This window comes from Canis lupus, chromosome 10 (genome assembly GCF_003254725.2).
Source record: "Canis lupus dingo isolate Sandy chromosome 10, ASM325472v2, whole genome shotgun sequence".
In the NCBI taxonomy this organism is placed as follows: domain Eukaryota; kingdom Metazoa; phylum Chordata; class Mammalia; order Carnivora; family Canidae; genus Canis; species Canis lupus.
The window spans coordinates 17,947,666-17,968,798 of NC_064252.1; the positions used below are offsets into that span (position 1 = coordinate 17,947,666).

The window sequence follows — 21,133 nt, forward strand, 5'->3', positions numbered from 1 at the left end:
CGCGCCCGGCAGGCCCGCCCTGGTAACACTGACCCCCGGCCTAGCGGGAAATCCCATGTCCACTCAGGCCACGCCTGATAAACCCAGGCCCCAGGATGGGGAGGCCCAAAGGTAGTGGTCAGGTCGCCCCACAGGGCTCATAGCTGAACTGCAGGGAGCCGTTGGGACATCTGTGTGCCCACACATTCCTCAAGCAGGCGCTAAGGCCCCACTGGGTGCCCCAGAGCCCCAGACCCTGGAGCTGAGGTCACCGACCCTGCAGCTGAGGACCAAGGGGTCTGCCCTGGACTGAGGGGCTGACGGGGTCCAGAGTCTCAGCCCTAAAGCCCAGCAAATGGGGACCACTGGTCACCCTACCCGGAGCTGATGTCTGCGTGGGGGAGACCGACCACAAGCAGGCCAACCACATGCTTTGTATGGGGTGCCCAGTGTCGGCGTGAGGCTGGGGCTGAAGGCTGGGAGGGCAAGCGGGAAGGACGGGCGTGTGTGTGAGCAGACCGCAGAGGTGAAGGGTCATCAAGCGGCCTGGTTCCAACGGGGTCTGATGGGTGAGAGGCAGGGCGTGGCAGGCCAGTGGCCCTGGGATGTCCTGGGTCCATGGGTATGAGGGAGACGGAACAATATTGGGCCTCCATGACCAGCGGGCCGAGCTCCCCGGGCTGCAGTTGGGGTTTGGACGTGGTCGGGTCTAAGCCGCCTGTTGATGTTCATCCATTGGCCAGGGTTGCCTGCTCATGACTGTGGGTGCCCGCTGGCTCAGGGGTCAGCACAGACACGGATTCCGGCCCGGGGCGGAGGGTCAAGATGGGAATACAGAATAATGAGTAGGGGCGCCTGGTGGCTCAGCAGGTGAGCACCGCCTGCAGTTTAGGGCGTGACCCCGGGGTCCCGGGATCGAGTCCCATGTCCGGCAACCTGTGTGAAGCCTGCTTCTCCCTCTGCCTGTGTCTCTGCCTCTCTCTCTGTGTCTCAGGAATAAATAAATAACATCTTTTTAAAAAGAGAGAGATGGAGACAGGAATTGTAAAAAGGAACCAAATAGAAAATCTGGAGCTGAAAAGTACAACGTCTGAAATGAAGAATCCACTGGCAGGATCCTACAGCAGATCTGGGCATGCAGGAGAAAGCGTCAGCAAACTGGAAGATGAAGCCATTGAAATCGCCCAGTTTGAGGAGCAGAAATAAGAAGAATGAGGAAACGTGGAAGAGCTAGAGCTGCCCTTGGGGTGCCTCCAGGGATGCTGACACACACATCATGGGAACCCTAGGAGAAGGGAGGGAAGCGGCCGTAGATATTTGAATGAATAATAGCCCCAAACTCCCCACAATTGATGCATGACACGAATCTGTATATCCAAGAGTCTCAAAAAACTCCAAGCAGGATAGAGATCCACAGTAGGACACGTTACACCCACGTTGCCCAAGGCCAAGGTCAGAGAGAATCTTGTTGCACACCGGAGATCCGCAATAAGATTTTAAGCAGATCTCTCATTAGAAGGACCGAAGGCAATGCGATGACGTCCTGAAAGCACTGAACGATTTAAAAAGAAACCTTGTCAACCCAGATTTCTCTATCCAGTAAAAGTATCTTCCAAAAAACAAATGGGAAAGTAAGACATTCCCCAATATATAAGATCTGCGGGAGCTGGTCGCTCATAGACCTGTCGCAGGAGAAATGCTAGAGCATGTCCCCCCCGGCAGAGAGGAAGGGGCCCAGCCGGTAACTCAAAGCCACGTGAAGGAACACACAGGACGCTGTAAAAGTCACGACGTGGAAAAATGTAACATGCCGGCATCACTGCCGTTTGGGGTTGTGACTCCTCTTTTTTTTTTCCTATATGATTTAAAAAGGCAAATGCACGAAACAATAATTATAAATGTGTCAACAGGCACACAATACATAAGGACGTATCTGTGACAGCGGTGCCGGAGGGATGAAGACACACGGGAGCTGCTGCCTGTTGAGACTTAACTGGTATTCTTCAAACGGGGGTGTTATAATGTTAAGATTTTAATTGTAATTTTCAAGAAAACTGCTGAGAAAATACCGGAAAAAAATACGCACACAAGGAAGGAAGAAGGGAATCCAATGGTTGCCTTACAGAGATCCGTACCAGAAAAGTCAGGTCGTGGAGGAGCTGGAGGATGAGCCACCGGAGACACACAGGCCGATCCTTCCTTTAAGGTAATCTCCTTAATGTCAAGGGACTAAACTCTCCAATTAAAAGGCAGGGGTTGGCAGAGAGCATAAAAAAACATGATCCATCCACTCCCTGCTGCGTACAAGAGACTCGCTTTATTTATTTTTTTAAAGATTTTATTTATTTATTTATTTTTAAATTTTTATTTATTTATGATAGTCACAGAGAGAGAGAGAGAGGCACAGAGACACAGGCAGAGGGAGAAGCAGGCTCCATGCACCGGGAGCCCGACGTGGGATTCGATCCCGGGTCTCCAGGATCGCGCCCTGGGCCAAAGGCAGGCGCCAAACCGCTGCGCCACCCAGGGATCCCAGATTTTATTTATTTATTCATGAGAGACACAGAGGCGGAGACACAGGCAGAGGGAGAAGCAGGATCCATGCGGGGAGCCCGACGCGGGACTCGATCCCGGGACCCCGGGATCACACCCTGGGCCGAAGGCAGGCGTTAAACTGCTGAGCCACCCAGGGACCCCCCTAAAAAGAATTTTAAAAGAAATAGAAATGATTACAAGAGCTTAGTATAAGCAATCATATGGCAACAAATAGGGAAACCTCGGTGCAGTGGATGAAATCTCAGAAACACACAAACTACCAACACTGGGTCAAGAAGAAATAGAAAATCTGAATCGACAAAAAGACGAGAGATTGAATCAGTAATGGAAAACGTCCCCGAAAGAAAAGCCCAGCAGTAGAGGATTGGTGAAGTCTGTCCAACATTTTTAGAAGAATGAATTTCCCAAGCTCTGTCCAGGAATAGAAGGGGAAACACTCCTAACTCGTTAGGGATTCTAAAGCCAGAAAGACACTATAGGAAAACCACAGTTCAATACCTTTGTAAGTATAGATGCTGGAAGCCTCAAAGCACTGGCAAGTGGACTGGAGAGGATTGCGCGTCCACCACGTGGGTGCGAGCATGGCTCCACCTGCAGAAAGCAGGGTTCCTCTGCCGCATTTATGGGGTAAAGGCAAAAACCCCACAGGCCATCTCAGGCGAGGCAGGAAAAGCATTTGACAAGATCCAACCCTCTTTTCATGATAAAAACACTCAGTAACCTGGGAACAGACTGGAACTCCCTGGACACGATGGAGGTCATAGGACAAGCTCACATCTCACTCCTCAGTCAGGGATTGAAGTCTTTACCCCGAAGCCCGGGAACAGCACGAGGATGCCCACTTTCAACATGCGACGCGGTACTGCAAGCGCTAGCCCGGGGGGAATAAACAAAAAATAGGTACAAAAGTCATTGAAATTGGGGAAGAATTAAATCACCTCTATTTGCATGGCGCCTGGTGGCTCAGCTGTTGAGCACCTGCCTTCAGCTCAGGGCGTGACCCCGAGTCCCGAGTCCCGTATTGGGCTCCCCACAGGGAACCTGCTTCTCTCTCTGCCTGTGTCTCTACCTCTCTGTCTTATGAGTAAATAAAATCTTTTTAAAAAATTGTTAATGTGGAAAGCTTTCTTGTGTATATTTTACCACAATAAAACTTTTCCCCCCAAAGACTTTGTTTTTTTAAGTAATTTCTACCCCCAGTGAGGGCCTCCAACTTACAACCCCCAATCCAGACTCGCGCCCTCTACCCACAAACAGCAATTAAACACGTTCTATTTTTTATTTTTAGTATTTATTTATTTATTCACGAGAGACAGAGAGAGAAAGGCAGAGACTCAGGCAGAGGCAGAAGCAGGCCCCACGCAGGGAGCCCAGTGTGGGACTGGATCCCAGGACCCCGGGGTCCCGCCCTGAGCCCAAGGCAGAGGCTCAACCGCTGAGCTACCAGGGGTCCCTTAAGCACATTTAAAAGGACTCAGCAGGGATCCCTGGGTGGCGCAGCGGTTTGGCGCCTGCCTTTGGCCCAGGGCGCGATCCTGGAGACCCGGGATTGAATCCCACGTCGGGCTCCCAGTGTATGGAGCCTGCTTCTCCCTCTGCCTATGTCTCTGCCTCTCTCTCTCTGTGTGTGACTATCATAAATAAATAAAAAATTTAAAAAAAAAGACTTTCACTTTCTAAAAAAAATAAAATAAAATAAAATGACTCAGCAGCGCCTGTGGGATTCAGTTCACTGTGAACCTGCCTGCTGATGGGTGCTCTAGGGTGTGGACTTCCTCCTATTCGAAGGAAAATTTAAGAGATTTGTTTCTGCAACAGCTAGTTATCACCTGGAGCCGGGCATTTTTTTGTTTTAGATTTATTTATTTATTTATTTATTTATTTATTTATTTATTTATTCATGATAGATATATATAGAAAGAGAGGCAGAGACACAGGCAGAGGGAGAAGCAGGCTCCACCCTGGAGCCTGACGTGGGACTCAATCCTGGTCTTCAGGATCACGCCGCCGTGGGCCAAAGGCAGGCACCAAACTGCTGAGCCACCCGGGGATCCCTTGGAGCTGGGCATTTAAGGGAAAACCCCACGACAGGGCAGAGGGTCCATCCTCCCTGCTGTTTACATTTCAGAGCTAGCTCTGAGACTGTTGAGAAGAACATTGCTGGCTTGTAAAGCTGGCCAGAGGCCGGTTTAGCTTTTCACAAAGTTGACACCCACCTCAAAAGGGACGGAAAAAATTTACTGGTTTCCTTAAGGAAATGCTCTAGCAGAAGGGAGAGTGGGGAGTCTTTTTCCATTTTGACATCAAGGAAAATTCAAGCTTAGAATTGTATTTATGCTTACAACACGTGGAGGAAGAGCGGCGGGGGTGGGGGGGCGGGGGCAGAGAGAGTCGGTGCAAAGGCCCCATGGTGGGCACCCGAGTCACAGGAACTGAGGTGGAGGGAGCAGGGCGGAGGAGGGGCAGAGCAGGCTCGCACTGGGAAGCGGTGGGCTCCCATCCCCCGGCAAGCGCTGAGCAGGGGTGCGGTGGACCGGTGAGCAGGGAAGGAAGCGCAGAGCTGCAGCAATAGCCCAGGGGTGCAGATGGGGCGGGGGCGGGGCGTGTGCTCAGGGCTGTGGCGGGGCAGGGGGCGGGGCGAGCGCTCAGGGCTGGGGCGGGGCAGGGGCGGGGCGAGCGCTCAGGGCTAGGGCTGGGGCGGGGCAGGGGGCGGGGCGAGTCGGGGCGGGGCGAGTGCTCAGGGCTGGGGCGGGGCAGGGGGCGGGGCGAGTGCTTAGAGCCGGGGCGGGGCAGGGGGCGGGCGAGTGCTCAGGTCTGGGGCGGGGCAGGGGCGGGGCGAGCGCTCAGGGCTAGGGCTGGGGCGGGGCAGGGGGCGGGGCGAGTCGGGGCGGGGCAGGGGCGGGGCGAGTGCTCAGGGCTGGGGCGGGGCAGGGGGCGGGGCGAGTGCTTAGAGCCGGGGCGGGGCAGGGGGCGGGCGAGTGCTCAGGTCTGGGGCGGGGCAGGGGGCGGGGCGAGCGCTCAGGGCTGGGGCGGGGCAGGGGGCGGGGCGAGCGCTCAGGGCTGGGGCGGGGCAGGGGACGGGGCGAGCGCTCAGAGCCGGGGCGGGGCAGGGGGCGGGCGAGTGCTCAGGGCTGGGGCAGGGCAGGGGGCGGGGCGAGCGCTCAGGGCTGGGGCGGGGCAGGGGGCGGGGCGAGTGCTCAGAGCCGGGGCGGGGCAGGGGGCGAGGCGAGTGCTCAGGGCTGGGGCGGGGCAGGGGGCGGGGCGAGCGCTCAGGGCTGGGGCGGGGCAGGGGACGGGGCGAGCGCTCAGAGCCGGGGCGGGGCAGGGGGCGGGCGAGTGCTCAGGTCTGGGGCGGGGCAGGGGGCGGGGCGAGCGCTCAGGGCTGGGGCGGGGCAGGGGGCGGGGCGAGTGCTCAGAGCCGGGGCGGGGCAGGGGGCGAGGCGAGTGCTCAGGGCTGGGGCAGGGGCAGGGGGCGGGGCGAGCGCTCAGGGCTGGGGCGGGGCAGGGGGCGGGGCGAGTGCTCAGAGCCGGGGCGGGGCAGGGGGCGGGGCGAGTGCTTAGAGCCGGGGCGGGGCAGGGGGCGGGCGAGTGCTCAGAGCCGGGGCGGAGCAGGGGGCGGGGCGAGTGCTCAGAGCCGGGGCGGGGCAGGGGGCGGGGCGAGCGCTCAGGGCTGGGGCGGGGCAGGGGGCGGGGCGAATGCTCAGGGCTGGGGCGGGGCAGGGGGCGGGGCGAGTGCTCAGAGCCGGGGCGGGGCAGGGGGCGAGGCGAATGCTCAGGGCTGGGGCAGGGCAGGGGGCGGGGCGAGCGCTCAGGGCTGGAGCGGGGGCAGGGGGCGGGGCGAGCGCTCAGGGCTGGGGCGGGGCAGGGGGCGGGGCGTGTGCCCAGGGCCGTAGGCGGGGCCGCGCGACCTCGTGGTCCCGGCCCCCACCCCAAGCCTTGGTCTGGCTTCAGGCCTGGTGCGACCCCGGGAGGCAGCGCGCTGGATGGAAGTCGGGGCGGAGGGAGAAGCCGAGGGGCGGAGGGTGCCCCCGGGGGGAGGAGGCTGAGGCTCGGCTGACAGCCCCGCAGGCCCGGGGGAGGGGCCGCATCTGTCGAGGGGAGGGGCTGCCCTGGGAGACCTCGAGCCCCGCTGGGGCGGATGTAGGGGTGGGGGCGGGGGTCCAGGGCTCTCCTCACCCCGGCTCGGCCCTTTGCCCCTGTTTGCCGCAGTCTGCGCATCCGCACCCGCTCGCCCCGGGAAGAGCCTCTGGATGGTTCCCACCTGTTACAGAGCTTGGAGCACCTTCCCGTCTGGGTGAACGCGCGTCTCCGTCTCCCTGGGGCGGCTGCAGCCCGCGCTCCGGTGCGGCGACCTCCCCCGAGGGGAGACGAGGGACCGCTTCCCCGGGCGGGGCGGGCTCTGGACCACCCGGCGGTTCTGCTCGTTGATGCGTCCTCGACCACCAACAAGCACCAGTTACTGTGGCTGCAATTAAGGCATTTCCCAGCAATCCTGTTCTTCTCTGTCAAATTGTTTTAGTTAATCTGCTTCCATTGCCCTTACGTACAAATTTTCGAATTTGCTTGTCTATGTCTATAAAAAAAAAAAATCTTGCTGGAATTTTTCCTAATGATGTGTTAAATCCGTAGATCGTGTGGGGGAGAACTGACATCTTTAGTACGTTGAACCTTCAAATTCATGAAGATGGTAAGTATTTATTTAGATCTTATCTGATTTCTTTCAACAGCATTTTGTAGCTTTCAGCGCTGAGAACATTTACATATTTTGCTACATTTACACCTAGACATTTTGGGGAGCTATTATAAATGGCAACGTTCTCAACATGTGGTCTCCAGTTATTCATTGCTTGTATATGAGAAGGCAATTCATTTTTATGTGTTGAGCTTATTATATCCTGCAATCTTGCTAAACTCATTTCCTGGTTCTATGAGTTTGGTTCTTTTTTTTTTTTTAATAGATTTCCTGGGATTTTCCACATGGATAACCGTGTTGTTTCCAGATAAGGACAGTTTTATTCTTCTTCTCCAATCAATATGCCTTTTATTTCCTTTTCTTGCCCTATTGCACTGGCTGGAATTCTAATACTGGTGAATAAGAGTGGTGAGAGAGGGCAACCCAGCCTTGGTCCCAATCTCAGGGGGAAGCATTCAGTCTGTTACATGAGGTATGATGTCAGCTGTGGGATTTTTGTCAGTGCCCTTTACTGGGTTAAGGAAGTTTGCCGAATAGAGAAATCTGAACTCACGGTTCTTTTCTTTCAGCACTGAAAAAGATGTCGTATGACCAATGAGAAATCCAGTTGTTCCGTAGGTAACACATCTTATTCCTCTGGCTGCTTTACGACTTTTTCCTTGTTCTTGGTTTTCAGCAACTTGATTATGAAATGTCTTAGTGTGGATTTCTTTCCCAGTTTTCCCAGGACAGGATGTGCTCTGCTTTTCGGAATTATAAGTTTATGTCTTTCACCAAACGTGAGATGTTTTCAGACATAATGTCCTTAAATATTTTTCAGCCCCACAGCCTTTCTCCTCTCTTTCTGGAACCCCAATGTCATAGGCATTGCCCTGTTCTTGTTGTCCTGTGGGTCTCTGACACTCTGCTCATTTTTTAAGGTCTTTTCTCTCTCTGTTGTGCAGATGAATTTCTGTTGCTGAATTTTCGAGTTCGTTGATTTCCTCTTGTCATCTCCATGCTGGTATTGAATCCATCTTGTGAAGGTTTTTTTCCCCCCTTTCAGTGATTCTATTTTTCAGTTCCAACATCTCCATTTGCTTTTTCTTTCAGTCTTTCTCTCTGCTCAGTCATTCTATTTTAATATTTGTGTTAAGACTATTTGCAATTTCTGGCATCTGTATAGTAATCATTGCTTTAAAGTCCCCGTCGGATCATTCAGACATTGGGGTTATCACATCACTGGTGTCTATTACCATTTCCCACATGAGTTGAGATTTTCATGTTTTTCGTTTGCAAGTGATTTTAGTTTCTATCCTGGACATTTTGAGTGTTATGTCATGAGACTCTGGATCTTCCCCCTGCCCCATGGAGAATGTCATTGCCTTGCTCTGGTCCTCTGTGGGCTGTGGTTCCAAAGTAAGTTTAGTATTCAAAGTCGTTGCTGTTCTTTTTATTTTTTTTCCAGGATTTTATTTATTTGACAGAGAGAGCACAAGCAGGGGGACAGGGGGAGCAGCAGAAGGAAAGGGAGAAGTAGGCTCCCTGCTGAGCAGGGAGCCCGATGATGCGGGACTCGATCCCAGGACCCCAGGATCATGACCTGAGCCATGAAGGCAGACGCCTCACCGACTAAGCCCCCCAGGCACCCCAAGTCTTTGCTGTTCTAGTCAGGGCCATCCTGTGGTCACTCTGAGACTTGAGTGGTCTACCTACTAGATCAATTCTCCAAATATTTGATATGCTAATGGGGATGACATCCACACGCACTAGATCAGAGGTGAGCCCAGGAGTCTGAAACTTAATCTCCTGGGCTCCTTGCCCTAAGCTTCTTTCTCTCCACTATTTTCCTGGTACTTTCCAGTTACCTGAGGTTCCCCTTCCTCCACCAGAAACTGTCCACTTCTGCATTTGTGACGCATTTGGGGCCAAATGGCAGGAGGACGTAGAGGGAAAAAGGCTGCTGATGAGCAAGTTCATTAAAGTTCCGGGATCTGAGATCAGTATACAAAAACCAACTGTGTTTCTTTATGTGAGCAATGCTCATTCCAACAATAAAATTGAGAAAACAGTTCCATTCATAACAGCACTGAAAAGAATAAAACAATTCAGAGGATGTTGAGCAAAGGAGTGTAAGACTTCTACACTCAAAACTACACAGCATTTCTAAATGATCGTAAAGAAGATCTAAAGTGGAGAGACATCCAATGTTTATGGACTGGAAAACTCATTAATGTTAAGATGGCCACACTCCCCAACTGATTGATAGTTTGAATGCAATCCCTAGCAAAGTCAGAGTGTTTGAGGGACTTTTTGGGCAGAAATTAGCAATCTGATCATATATATATTTGTATGGACATACAGAGGACAGAAAATAGCCAAGCAATCCTGAAAAGGAACAGACCTGGAGAATTTACAGTTTCTTATTTGAAAACCTAACTATAGAGCGACAGCAATAAAGACAGTGTGTTCTCGTGCTAGGATCGACATAGAGATCAATGGGACAGGGCCGAGTCTGGAAATAGACTCAGATCTATTGTCAATTGATTTTTGACGAAGGTGCCAAGGCTCTCGATGGGAAAAAAGGACACTCTTTTCAGCAAACAGGGCTGTGACGACTGGAAACCCATGTAAAAACCAGCATCTGGACCCCTACCTCACACCATACACAAAAATTTAACTCAAAATCAACCATAAACCTCAATATAAGAGCTAAAGCTATAACACTTTTGAAAGGAAACATAAGAAAATCTATGTGACCTTGAGATGGGCAGTGTCTCACGTACAGCTCCACGGGCAGGGATCTGTGAAAGAAAAAATAGATTTAGAGTTTGATCAATAGTATAGGTTTTGCACTTCAAGGGACAACAGTAAGAATATGAAAAGTTTGCAGACCGTATGTGACTAGGGGTTTGTACTTAGAACACCTGTGACTCAAATATAAGACAAACATACACATAAGGGGCGCTGGGTGGCTCAGTAGTTGAGCATCTGACTCTTGATTTCTGCTCAGGGCGTGACCCTGGGGTCCCGGGATCGAGTCCCACGTCGAGCTCCCTGCATGGAGCCTGCTTCTCCCTCTGCCTGTGTCTCTGCCTCTCTCTCTCTGTGTCTGTCATGAATAAATAAATAAAACCTTTAAAAAATAATAAAATCTTTTTTAAAAAGACAAAGATACACTTGAAATTGTCATGTGTATTTTACCACAATTAAAAACAAATATAAATTTTTTAAGATTTATTTGAGACAGAGGGAGAGAGTGTGCATAAGTGAGTGTGGGGGGAGTGGCAGAGGGAGACAGAGGGTGGATCCCAGGCTGACTCCCCACTGAGTGAGGAGCCTGATGTGGGGCTGGATCTCACCTGAACTGAAATTAAGAGTCTGACACTTATGCGGCTGAGCCACCCCGGCGCCCCCAAAACACATCACTTGTAAAATAGCAAGAGTGGGGATCCCTGGGTGGCTCAGCGGTTTAGCGCCTGCCTTTGGCCCAGGGCGCGATCCTGGAGTCCCAGGATCGAGTCCCACGTCGGTCTCCCAGCATGGAGCCTGCTTCTCCTTCTGCCTTTCTCTCTCTCTCTCTCTCTCTCTCTCTCTCTCTCTCTCTATGTCTATCATGAATAAATAAATTTTAAAAATCTTAAAAAAAAATAAAATAGCAAGAGTAAGACAACCAAGTAAAAAATAGGCCCAAAATGTTATGAGACATTCAGCAAAGGAAGGAGGAGGGCAGCTGGGTGCCTTCTAAAGATCTAAAGACCTGGACAGCCCCGGTGGAGCAGCGGTTTAGTGCCGCCTGCAGCCTGGGGCGTGATCCTGGAGACCCCGGATCGGGTCCCACATCGGGCTCCCTGCGTGGAGCCTGCTTCTCCCTCTGCCTTTGTCTCTGCCTCTCTCTCTGTGTGTGTGTGTCTCTATGAATAAATAAATTAAAAAAAAAATCTTTAAAGATCTAAAGACCTTCTAAAAGGCCTGATACGATTCGAAAAGATGCTCAGCATCCTTAGTTGTTGGGAAAATCCAAATTGGAAGGACAGGCAGCAGCCTTTCACCGCCAGCAGGACGGCTGGAGTCAGAGGGACAGGCGACAGCAGGTGTTGACAAGCTGTGGAGGCCCCAGGACCCCCACCGGTCTGTGGGGCAGTAGGTCGCAAAGCCACTGCCTCAAGGTCAAGCACAGGTCGCCGCAGCCTCGGGATCGCCGCTCCTGGGCCCCTGGGTTCCTGGGCTCCTGGCCGAGAGCAGTGCCAGCTCGGGCGCCCGCGGGAGCTTGTGCAGGGAGGTTCTGCGCCCCAGGACCCGTGACCCGCACACCTGAGAAGAGCCAGGCCCCCGCCAGTCGGGGACAGACGACGGGATCCGCCTGCAAGCCCGATTACCTGGGGCGGCCTCTGCTCAGGGCGCCCCAGCCAGGACCGTAGGGCCTGACCCCGCGGGGAGGTGGGCACAGCAGGTGCACCGCGGGCAGGGTGCCTGCCCGGGAGTCTGCGGAGTCGTGGGCCCGGGGCGGATCCCGCAACTGCTGAAGGTAGGTGGATTCTATGGGATGTAAATGACTCGTCGGTAAAGCCGTTTTAAAAATACTTCTCGGGGTGTTTTTTTTTAGATTTCCATTTAATTCTCTGAGAAATGTTTAAAGTGGCTCAGAGCATTAGTATGTATGAGAAGAATTTTGTTTTTCATCAAAAATAGAGCCAGCTGAGAGCCAGAGGCTGGCCTGGCCCCCCTGCGACCCCCACACCCTCGGGGTGTGCCCACCCTCCCTCCCATGTCATGGAGCCACCGCACCACACACACCCCCACCCCCATACACACACCCACTGACCTCACGCGCCTCACTCACGCCCCCGTGCACAGGCACACGGCGCAGTGTCTACCCTCCTGTGCACAGAGGCCCTTCCGGGGGCTCCTCGGGGACGTCCCAGACCTTGGCCAGCGCCCGAGGCCCACAGGGCGAGGGGTGGGAATGGGGTCAGGGGCTTGCCCTCCTGGTAGGACACTCTGGGCCCAGGAGGTGTGTTTCTTCAGGTGCATGAAACTGCCCTGCCCCCACCCCACCCCCAGACTGTGGCCTGACCCTGTCCCCCGCCTGCCGCTCCGGGGCCACAGCTACTCCCATCAGCTCCTGAGGCCGCGGGGAGCAGGGGGGACAGGGGAGGGCGGGGACCACGTGAGATGACAGCAGGGACACAGTGTCCCAGAGACTGGGCGGGGGGCGGGGGGCAGTGGACCGAAGTGATGAGTCCTCAGCTGCCCCCAGCCCCGGCTCCCCGCTCAGCCCAGCACAAGGCAGGGGGCCAGGGCCGCTGTCGCCCTAATCTGCGGGGGTCACTGTACTTCCCCTGGGGGCTTCCTGGGGGGTCCTCCCAAGCCTTCGTCCTTCCCTGGGTCCTACCGACCTCCCACCTCCCGAAGCACCTGGACCCACCCAGTGTTGGTCTGGGCGGAACCCCCGGCCTGGGTGCTGAGCACGCCCAGTGGACTTGCTGCAGGGTGCCCGCAGCTGACGCCCGCCCCCAGCTTCAGCTCAGCGCCCTTCAGGGTCCCCTCGGCCCTGGGCCACACCTCCTCCCGCCTCCATCCCCCTCTCGGGGAACCCCCGTTTCCCCGGGCCACATCCCCCCGCGGCTCCCTGACTGTAGGCTCTGCTAGGCCCGGGCTGCCTGGGGGGCCCAGGGACATCCTGATCACCCTGTGGGACCCACCCGGGCTCACAAGCCTGTGGGCCCGGCCCCGCTTCACAGGTGACGGCCCTGCAGCTGTGTGCAGAACAGTCAGGGGGCAGGAGGGCGGGGGGGTGTACAGGATGGGGGGACGGGAGGGCTGGGGAGCAGGAGGGTGGGGGGGCAGGAGGGCAGGGGAGACAGGAGGGCAGGGGACAGGAGGGCAGGGGACAGGAGGGCCGGAGGCAAGAAGGCGGGGGGGGGGGCAGGAGAGGGGCAGGAGGGTGGGGGGGGCAGGAGGGTGGGGGACAGAAGGGCCGGGGGCAGGACCTTGGGCTGCAGCCTGGCCCCCCAACACTCCCCGTCCCCTTGCCCACACCGGGGGCTGCTGGGCCGCAGAGGGGAGGGCGAAGCAGCAGTGGCGGCCACAGCATGAGGCATGGACCAGGCTCCGCAGCCCGAGGTCCCGCCCACGTGCACTCACACTCGCCCACGAGACGTGCTGTCCCGACACGCACACAGATCAACACACCCGCGGCTGCCCACATGCCTACAAGCACACGCATGGAATCGCTCACCGTTGGTGTGGCCCAAGGGGCCCTCCTGATCCCTGCTAGACTCAGGGACCCCACAGCAGCGGGGCCTGCTCCTGAGGCCCGCCAGGTCCTAGGTCAGCCAGCCCCTCTGGTCCCTGGCTGCGGGACCCCGCCCCAGCTCTGCCCCAAGCCCTGGGCCTCAGCCCACCCCACGTGGAGCAGGTTGAGGGGGGACTCCGGCCACAGAGCTGGGCTGGGGAAGAGGCCGGGACTCCGTCTCGGAGGGGACTCTGCGCTGGCCCTTCTGTTCCTCTGTAGGGAGACGGCCCAGGCTCCTGGCTCGGCCTCAGGGCCTTTGCACCCGCTATTCCTTCTGTCGAAAAGCTGACGGTGACCCCTAAGATCCCCATCACCCCATCTCTCTGTCACATCCTAAAAGCATCAGGCCGGTTTGTCCGGGTCACTGTCTCTGGCAGTGGTGAGCCCCGAGAACCTGGAATGCCTGGTTCCCTCTGGAGTGAAAAGGGCCCTTTGAGCTCACGTGGGCCGGGCTGGGTGAACAGACCCCAGATGATGGGGGGATTCCTAGGATGTGGGGTCTGCGGGGTGGCCACGCCGGGGCCCAAACCCTGACACGGGCATCGCTGGGCTCCTAGTGCCCTGTGTGCCCCCGGCCCCCAAGCTGGTGACGTGGACAAGCATCCCCGTGCTCCCAGGACCCCACCACCCGGGGCAGCTCCTGGTGTCTGGGGTCCCGGACTCCTGTCTGGCCCGGCCCAGCCCTTCCTGGTCTTGTGGCCCCAGGAGCAAGTGCACCTGCAACCCAGGGAGGCCCCACCACCTACCACCCCTTCTCCCCCGCGGGGCCAGCACCTGGCTCCAACCCTCCCACCCACCCAGGGGGCCGGTGGGGTGGGCGTCCCACGTTCTCAGGTGAGCCCGACGGCCCCCCCGGCAGGCAGGCGGCTCCCTGCCTCTCCCCGTGCAGCCTCCTGGCCGGACAGGTGAGGGCGGCCGGTGGCCAGATCACAGAGAGCTCACCTGGCTGGGTCCCCAGGGCACCCTCCTCCTCCCCCTCCCCAGGTGGGGGGGTCCCTGACCCAGCTTCCTCCTCCTGTGTGGGGCCCGGCCAGGGAAGGGGGGCTGTGCGGGGCTGGGGCAGGCCTGAGTGCCAGGAACTCGGGGGGCGGTTGTGTAATCAAAGCTCGGGCTCTGGCCAAGGCCGCCCGGGAAGCTGCTGGCCTGGAAGTCATGTGCTGGAGGCTGGGGCCCCCTCGGCCCCCCTGATCTGAGGCCTCGGAGAGGACACGGGCCCCTTGAGATGCCCCGGGCTAGCGACTGCATGGGGCCCTGCACCCTCAGCCACAGCCAGTCCTCAGGAGGTGAGTGGGGGCCCTGGGAGCTCCCCCCACCCCTCAGCCCCGAGGGTTGGCGCTCGGCCCAGCTGCCACCCTCCTGGCACCCCCCCCCCGCCCTGCCCTGGGAACTCCTGGTGCCCCGGGGAGGGCCACGGGCCTGTCCTGCTCCCCGGCCCCCCCCACCAAGAGCTGGCCCAGTGCACTTCCTTCCGCGCTCCCACTGGTGTGGGCCCTGCCAGCCAAGGTCACCCCGGGCCAGGCAGGGGTCCTGGGGTCCTGCCAGGGATCACTTCCCTTTTCCGTGAAGCTCCGGCATCAAAGCCACCCTAAGGTTTCGTTTCGATGGGCTGCCGCTGGGAATAGAGACTCAAGGCCCCGACAGCTGCAGCCGTTGCCCTAGGCTGTACCCCCCTCCAGTGACTCTGAGGCCTGGCCCCCGACGGCAGCCCGGGGCGCCCACCGCCCTCCCAGGGCCCGGCCGTGGGCACCCATCAAAGCCGGGGCTGCTCCGGAAGCGCAGGGGGGCCGAACCTGGATGTGGCTCCGGATTCTGGTTCTTTCCACAATGATCTCTGGATTCCACGCAGCCCCCCATGAGTCCTGAAGGGTGGACGCTGTGCAGAACTGGACCAAGCGGCTCTAGGGGAGCCCTGAGTGTAAACAGACCCAAGATGAGTGGCCTCGGCGCCCCCCACCCAGCAGAGGCCCGCGGGAGCCAGGGGACCGGGCGGAGCCAGCAGCCGGTCTCAGAGGACAGGCCAGCATTTCAGGGACTGTCCCCTCTGCTCCAGCCAGGCCGTCCGCAGGGCCACCTGCGCAGCTAGGAGTGGGACAGGGGGACAGCGGGACAATGGGACAGTGGCAGCCAGGGGCGGGGAGTCAGAGGCCGGCCCACGGTGGGTCCCCCAGGTCCCAGGTCCCAGGTCGCACCTGCCCTGGTGCTTGCACAGCCCTCTGACCCTGGGCACTGAGGGGCCTGCAGGGGCCCTGCAGGTGGCCGTCCAGGGTGGGGGTGCCCGGGCCACGAGCAGGGAGCCCGGGGCTCAGGCGGCAGGTTAGGACGGGGCAGCCCTCGCAGCCAGAGCCCTGGTACTCTGAAATCTCACCCTGGGGGGACCCCCACGGGGGCCGAATCCTTGGCACTTCCAGTGGCCTGTGCCCTGCAGCCAGCCTAGGCCCCCGCCCCAGGCCCCCCAGGGGTCCCCAGCCAGGCTCACGGCTGCTCGTTTCCATGTGCGGGCTCGATGGGGGGGCCCCTCTCAGGCCTGTTTCCCAAGCACAGACCTGCCCTGCATGGGGGAAGGGGGCCGTGGGGGTGGCCCGATTGTGCGGTCACCTGGGAAGTGGGGTGGCCAAGCTGCCTCCCTCTGCCCCTTCCTGTGGGGGGCTCCACGCGGCCCCCACCTGGGCCTGACCTCGGCCTCCTCTGGCCTCAGCTGCCCTGCTGCCCCCACACCCCTGGGTGCCCCCAGCCGCATCCTGTCCTGCTCCCCATCATCCCCAGCAGATCTGGGGCCTCCAACACCCCGGGGCTGCCCCCCAGGCTGCCCACCCACCGGCACCCTGCGCAGTGACTCTGGGACCAGCCCTTCCCGAGCTCTGAACGTGACACACTGTCCTCCAGGGCCCTGCTCGAGGCTACGACGTGCGGGCCCGGGCTGGGGGGACGGGGTAGCCGCGGCTCCGCGTTTGCGGTGGGGGATGAGGCACAGAGGACAGTGTCCCCGGGGGGAGTAGCACCGGGTCAGCGCCGCTCCACAGGGCAAGCCTCTCCTGCGCACGCACACTGACTGGTGCCCACCCCCTGCGCCCCCTGGGGCGTCCTCCCTGCACGAGGCCTCCTGGGCACCAGCGGCCCCTGCCTGCGACCAGCCCTGCCCAGGGCCTCCCCCTGAGGGGTCAGTGCCTAGCGCCTGAGTAGAGGCACGTGGCACTCCCCCCGCTTGGCTTGGGGTCCCCCACACGCTCGAGCTCCATGGGTGACGGCTGGGGGCTGGGTGCACACACCAGGACGGGCATGTGGGCAGAGGGGATGGTGCCCACGCCCAGCCCAGCATCCTCAGCTGGAGAGTGACATGTGAGTCACCGTCACCAGAGTGCAGACCCGGAGGCTGCAGATCCTCAACTGTCCTCGAGTGTCCCCCAAGGCTGCCAGGTGCGGGTCCTAGCAGGGGGCATGGGAGGGGCCATAGCAGGGGGGCCGGGGCAGGGCAGTAGGAGGCGGGCTGTGTTCCTAAACGCCCCATCCACCCCCCCATCTGCCCGAGTGGAGGGGGCTGCGCTGGGGGTCCCTGGGCCCTAAGGATTCCTCAGGAAAGGCTTGCCAAGCCCCCCGCAGGCGGGGGACATCCCCGACTCCCCGCAGACTGAGCCCAGCCCCCCTCAGCCCCCCCCCCCCGGTCACCCCCCTCAGCCCCCGGGGCCCCTCCCCGCCCCCTCCCGCCTCTGCTGGTTCCAGGTCTCAGGTTCCGAGCTCCCAGGGCAGTCAGCGCCACGGCGGTGGGCGAGGGTGAGCCCGCGGGGACAGGACACCCGGGGGCACGGGGAACCCCGGCTGCAGGCAGCTGACCATCCTCCAGGCCTGTGTGTCTGCTGCGACCACGCCTGGACCTGACCGTGGCTCCCACCCACCACCTTGCCCTCCAGCTCTCAGGCCAAGGCCCAAGCAACCGGCACTGCCCCCCACCTGACTCCACCTGCCCCTGCTCTCTGCCAGGAAGGCCTTCTCACTCCCTCCACCTAGCAAACTTCTACTCACCCTTCAGAACCCCTCCCAGCCACCTGCGGGGCAGCATGGACCACCCCCCACCTCTTCCTGAGTGGCCTGAGCGAAGACCCCTTCCTCCTCCGCTTCTGACTGAGCATCCCTGGAACAGAAGCCAGAGGTCCTCTTGGGGCCACCTCCAGATGCGGCCCCCACACTAGGGGTGGCAAGGCGGGCAAGCACACAGGCCGGCGCTCTGTCGGGGGAGGGCCCCTCCCCCAAACCTTTTACCCCACCACCTTACCCAATAAACACAGCGACTGTTATATACAAAACAATTTAATTGAAATACCTGTATAAAAAATATGATCTCGAGACATCACTTTTGAACTGAAGGAAACCCCATCCCCGATGCCTACGCACACCAGGATCACAGAAACACGGCTGCTACAATAAATTAAAGGCTTGAGACTCTGCCCCCCACCCCCCGCCTCCAGAGCCAACAAGCAGACTGTACAAGGTCAATAATTTAAAACCCGCCCCCACCCCGCCCCTGAGGCGCAGAGCCCTGGTGGCGGTCACCCTCACCCCTTAAATTAGCCACTGTACAAGTCCATCTTCCGACAGACACAGGTAGGATCAGGACCTGGGGTACACACAGCCGCGCCCCCCACTCCAGGCGGAAGAAGGTGGGGGCGCCAGGAGGGAACCTCCACGAATAAATTAAACAATAAATAGCCCTCCTCGGGGTCAGACCATAAATAGAGGGGCACGGGTGCACACCCCGCCAGCCCCGACGTTGCATTGCTTGTGCACGGACTTGCCCGGACCAACACCGGGGACACGCAGGAGGGGGGCACGCCGGCGGTGTCCCAGAGAGATGAGGCCACAGGACGTGCTCCTGGGCCCTCGATGGGCCGTCCCAGAGGGCCTGCACCCGCCCAGCTGGGCCTCCCTCGGACCGGAGCGTCTTTGGACAGACAGAGCTTGAGAACACCAAGTCCCGCGACAGCAGCGTTCGGAAAGGCACTCAAAGCAGAGGAAGCAGCCCGGTGCCTGAGGCAGAGGTCACCGGGAGCCAGAGGTCACTGCTTCCGCAAGAAGCGGCCGCAGCTGAGGCGGGTCGGTCCCTCCGGCTCCCGCGAGCCAGGCCCGGGCGCCTCCTCACAAGCTCTCGCTGCTGGAGGTGGTGCTGGCCCCGTCGTCCACATCCAGGGCACAGAGGCGCAGGTCACAGCTCTCGGCGGGGGCCCCCTCGGCGCCCAGCATCCAGGGGTGTGCTGAGATTTGGTCAAGCGAGGGCCGCTCTGAGGGCCGCAGCGACAGACACCACTGGATGAGCTGCTGGCACTCTGGGGAGCGCAGGCCGCAGGGTCAGGACGCCGCCCGGCCAGGCCCTCCAGCCCCCCGTGCCCCCACAGCAGCCCTGCACCCAGCGCGCACCTGGGGAGACTCTCCTCCGGAAGAAGAGGCGGCCCCGGAGAATCTCCTCGTCCTGCTCGAAAGGAATGTCCCCACACACCATGTCGTAGAGCAGCACGCCCAGGGACCACACGGTGGCCGAGCGCCCGTGGTAGCGGTGGTAGCGGATCCACTCCGGGGGGCTGTACACCCGGGTCCCTGGGGGACACACGGGCGTCAGGGCGTCCGCCCGGGGCCGGCGCCCCCACCGCACCGGCGCCCTAACCAGTGACTAAGGCGGCAGGGGCCAGGGCCGGGCCGGCCTCCAAATCCTGCTCGTCATCACCCTGGAAAAACCGGGCGGGCGCGGCCTCCCCAGCTGGCCCAGCGCGGCCCGGGAAAGGGGGAGGAGGGAGGAGGAAGGAGAGAGGAGGCAGGAGGCAGGAGGGAGGGCGGGTCACATGAGCGCGGGCTCGGGTTTCACAACAAACAGATGTAAGCGGAGGCCGGAGGCGCCGGGAGGCGGCGGGGGGAGCGGCGGGGGCGGGGGGCGGGGAGCCCCGGCTTCCCCGCGCTCCGCAATGCGGGGATTTCTGCGGCGCCGCCCCCGCTCGGCACGCACGCAGCGCCCGCCCCGCGCAGGGGAGGCCCGGGCACTCCCCGCGCACCCCCGCGCCGCCGGCGGGGGCAGCCTCGAGCCGGGCCCGCGCCCCCCGCGCCCCCCCCCCGCGCGCGGCCGCCAACAGTCACCGCGGGGCCGCCGGCCGGCGCTCACCGTCGAAGTCCGTGTACACCGTGTCCTTGAGCAGCGCGCCCGAGCCGAAGTCGATGAGCTTCAGCTCCCCGGAGCGCAGGTCCACCAGCAGGTTCTCGTCCTTGATGTCGCGGTGCACCACCCCGCAGCCGTGGCAGTGGCGCACGGCCGCCAGCACCTGCGCGAAGAAGCGGCGCGCCAGCGGCTCGTCCAGGGCGCCGCGCTCCGTGATGAAGTCGAACAGGTCCTGGGCCGGCTCGGGCCGCTCGAGCACCAGCAGGAAGCCGTCGGGCCGCTCGAACCAGTCCAGCAGGCGGATGACGCCGCGCGCGCCGCCCGCCGCGCCCACCTTGCGCAGCAGCACCACCTCGAGGGGCACGGCCGCGCCGCCCTGGGGGGGACACGGCGGTCAGCGCGCCCCCCGCCCCGCCCGCCCGCCCGCCCCCGCGGCGCCCGCACTCACGATGCTGCCCCACTCGGTCACCCGCTCCTTCACCACGTGCTTCACCGCCACCTGCGGAGGGGAGGGGCGCGGGCGGTCAGCGCGGCCCACACGCCACGGCGCGCGGCGGCCGACCAGCCCCGGTCCGCCCGGCGGCCCGACTCACCGGGAGCCCGTCGGCGATGCGAGTGCCCGCGTACACGGTGCCGAAGCCGCCGCTGCCCAGCACGGCGCCCACCTGGTACAGCTTCTCGAAGCTCTCCTTGTCCGCCTTGCCTGCGGGAACGGCGCGGGCGGGGTTGCTGCGGCCCGGCCCCCGCGCCCCCGGGTCCCCCGCGCCCCCGAGTCCCCGGCCCCGCAGCCCCCGGCCCCCCGCGCCCCCGCGCCCCCGGGTCCCCCGCACCCCGCCCCCGCCTACCCGGCTGCAGGATCTTCACCGGCAGGTGGTCCACGCCGCCCGGCCCGCACAGGTGCGCCAGGGAGCCGAACTTGGAGAGCAGCATCGCGGGCGGCGGCGGGGCGCGGGCCCGCGGCCCCCGGGCTGTCCGCCGCCTCTCACCCGGCCCGGCTCCCCGCGCGGCCCACACGCGGGACGGCGGCCTCCCGAGCCGCGGACCGGGGCGGCCGCAGGGCCAGGCGGGAGCGCCGAGAGCCGCTCGGGAGAGGCCGTCCGCGCGGCACAGGGCCCCGGGCCGACCGCGCGTGGACCGCGTGCGCGCGCAGCACCCCGCCGCTCACACGCCCCGCCGCCTCGCCCCGGGCTTTTGGGCCGCGGCGGCCGGATCCCTCCGCGGGGGCGGGGCGAGCGGGACCCCGCCCCCTTCCGCCCGGGCCGCGCCGCGGGGCCGCCCCCGGGACGCGCGCGGGGCTCCGAGGCGGCGGGGCGGCGGGGCCGGGCGCGGCCACCCCGGGTCGGCGGGGGTCGGGGCCCGGGGCGCGGGGCGGGCCGCCCGGGACTAGCTCGCCGTGAGCGAGCCGCGGAGGTGCACGGCGTGGCGTGGCGGCTCACGTCACTCCTCCCCCGCGCGCGCGCACGAACTCACCGCGCACGCGCGGCCCCTGCGCGGG

At 61.2% G+C, this 21,133-nt stretch overlaps 1 protein-coding gene and 3 long non-coding RNA genes across 5 annotated transcripts; 2 read left to right on the plus strand and 2 right to left on the minus strand.

The window, feature by feature from the left end:
* The first annotated feature begins 6,672 nt into the window (after positions 1-6,672).
* On the plus strand, positions 6,673-9,323 carry LOC118350077 (uncharacterized). Of its 2 annotated transcripts, XR_004803228.2 has the most exons (3): positions 6,673-7,222; positions 7,494-7,700; positions 7,798-9,323. It is a non-coding gene; the product is annotated as an uncharacterized LOC118350077 (long non-coding RNA). The 2 variants fall into 2 exon arrangements; XR_007413399.1 differs by having other exon boundaries at positions 7,494-9,323.
* LOC125755901 (uncharacterized) lies at positions 8,655-11,928 on the minus strand. Its single transcript, XR_007413400.1, has 2 exons — positions 10,163-11,928; positions 8,655-10,011 (listed from the first exon to the last, which is right to left on the minus strand). It is a non-coding gene; the product is annotated as an uncharacterized LOC125755901 (long non-coding RNA).
* Positions 11,929-14,523: 2,595 nt separating this feature from the next.
* Positions 14,524-17,776, plus strand: LOC125755902 (uncharacterized). The gene is made up of 3 exons (XR_007413401.1): positions 14,524-14,788; positions 15,352-16,919; positions 17,223-17,776. It is a non-coding gene; the product is annotated as an uncharacterized LOC125755902 (long non-coding RNA).
* Positions 17,777-17,791: 15 nt separating this feature from the next.
* Positions 17,792-20,750, minus strand: PIM3 (Pim-3 proto-oncogene, serine/threonine kinase). The gene is made up of 6 exons (XM_025455918.3): positions 20,484-20,750; positions 20,232-20,341; positions 20,087-20,137; positions 19,645-20,014; positions 18,912-19,088; positions 17,792-18,820 (listed from the first exon to the last, which is right to left on the minus strand). Exons 1-6 carry the CDS (start codon positions 20,566-20,568, stop codon positions 18,633-18,635), a joined length of 981 nt encoding a protein of 326 aa, XP_025311703.1. The 5' UTR covers positions 20,569-20,750; the 3' UTR covers positions 17,792-18,632.
* Positions 20,751-21,133: the final 383 nt, after the last annotated feature.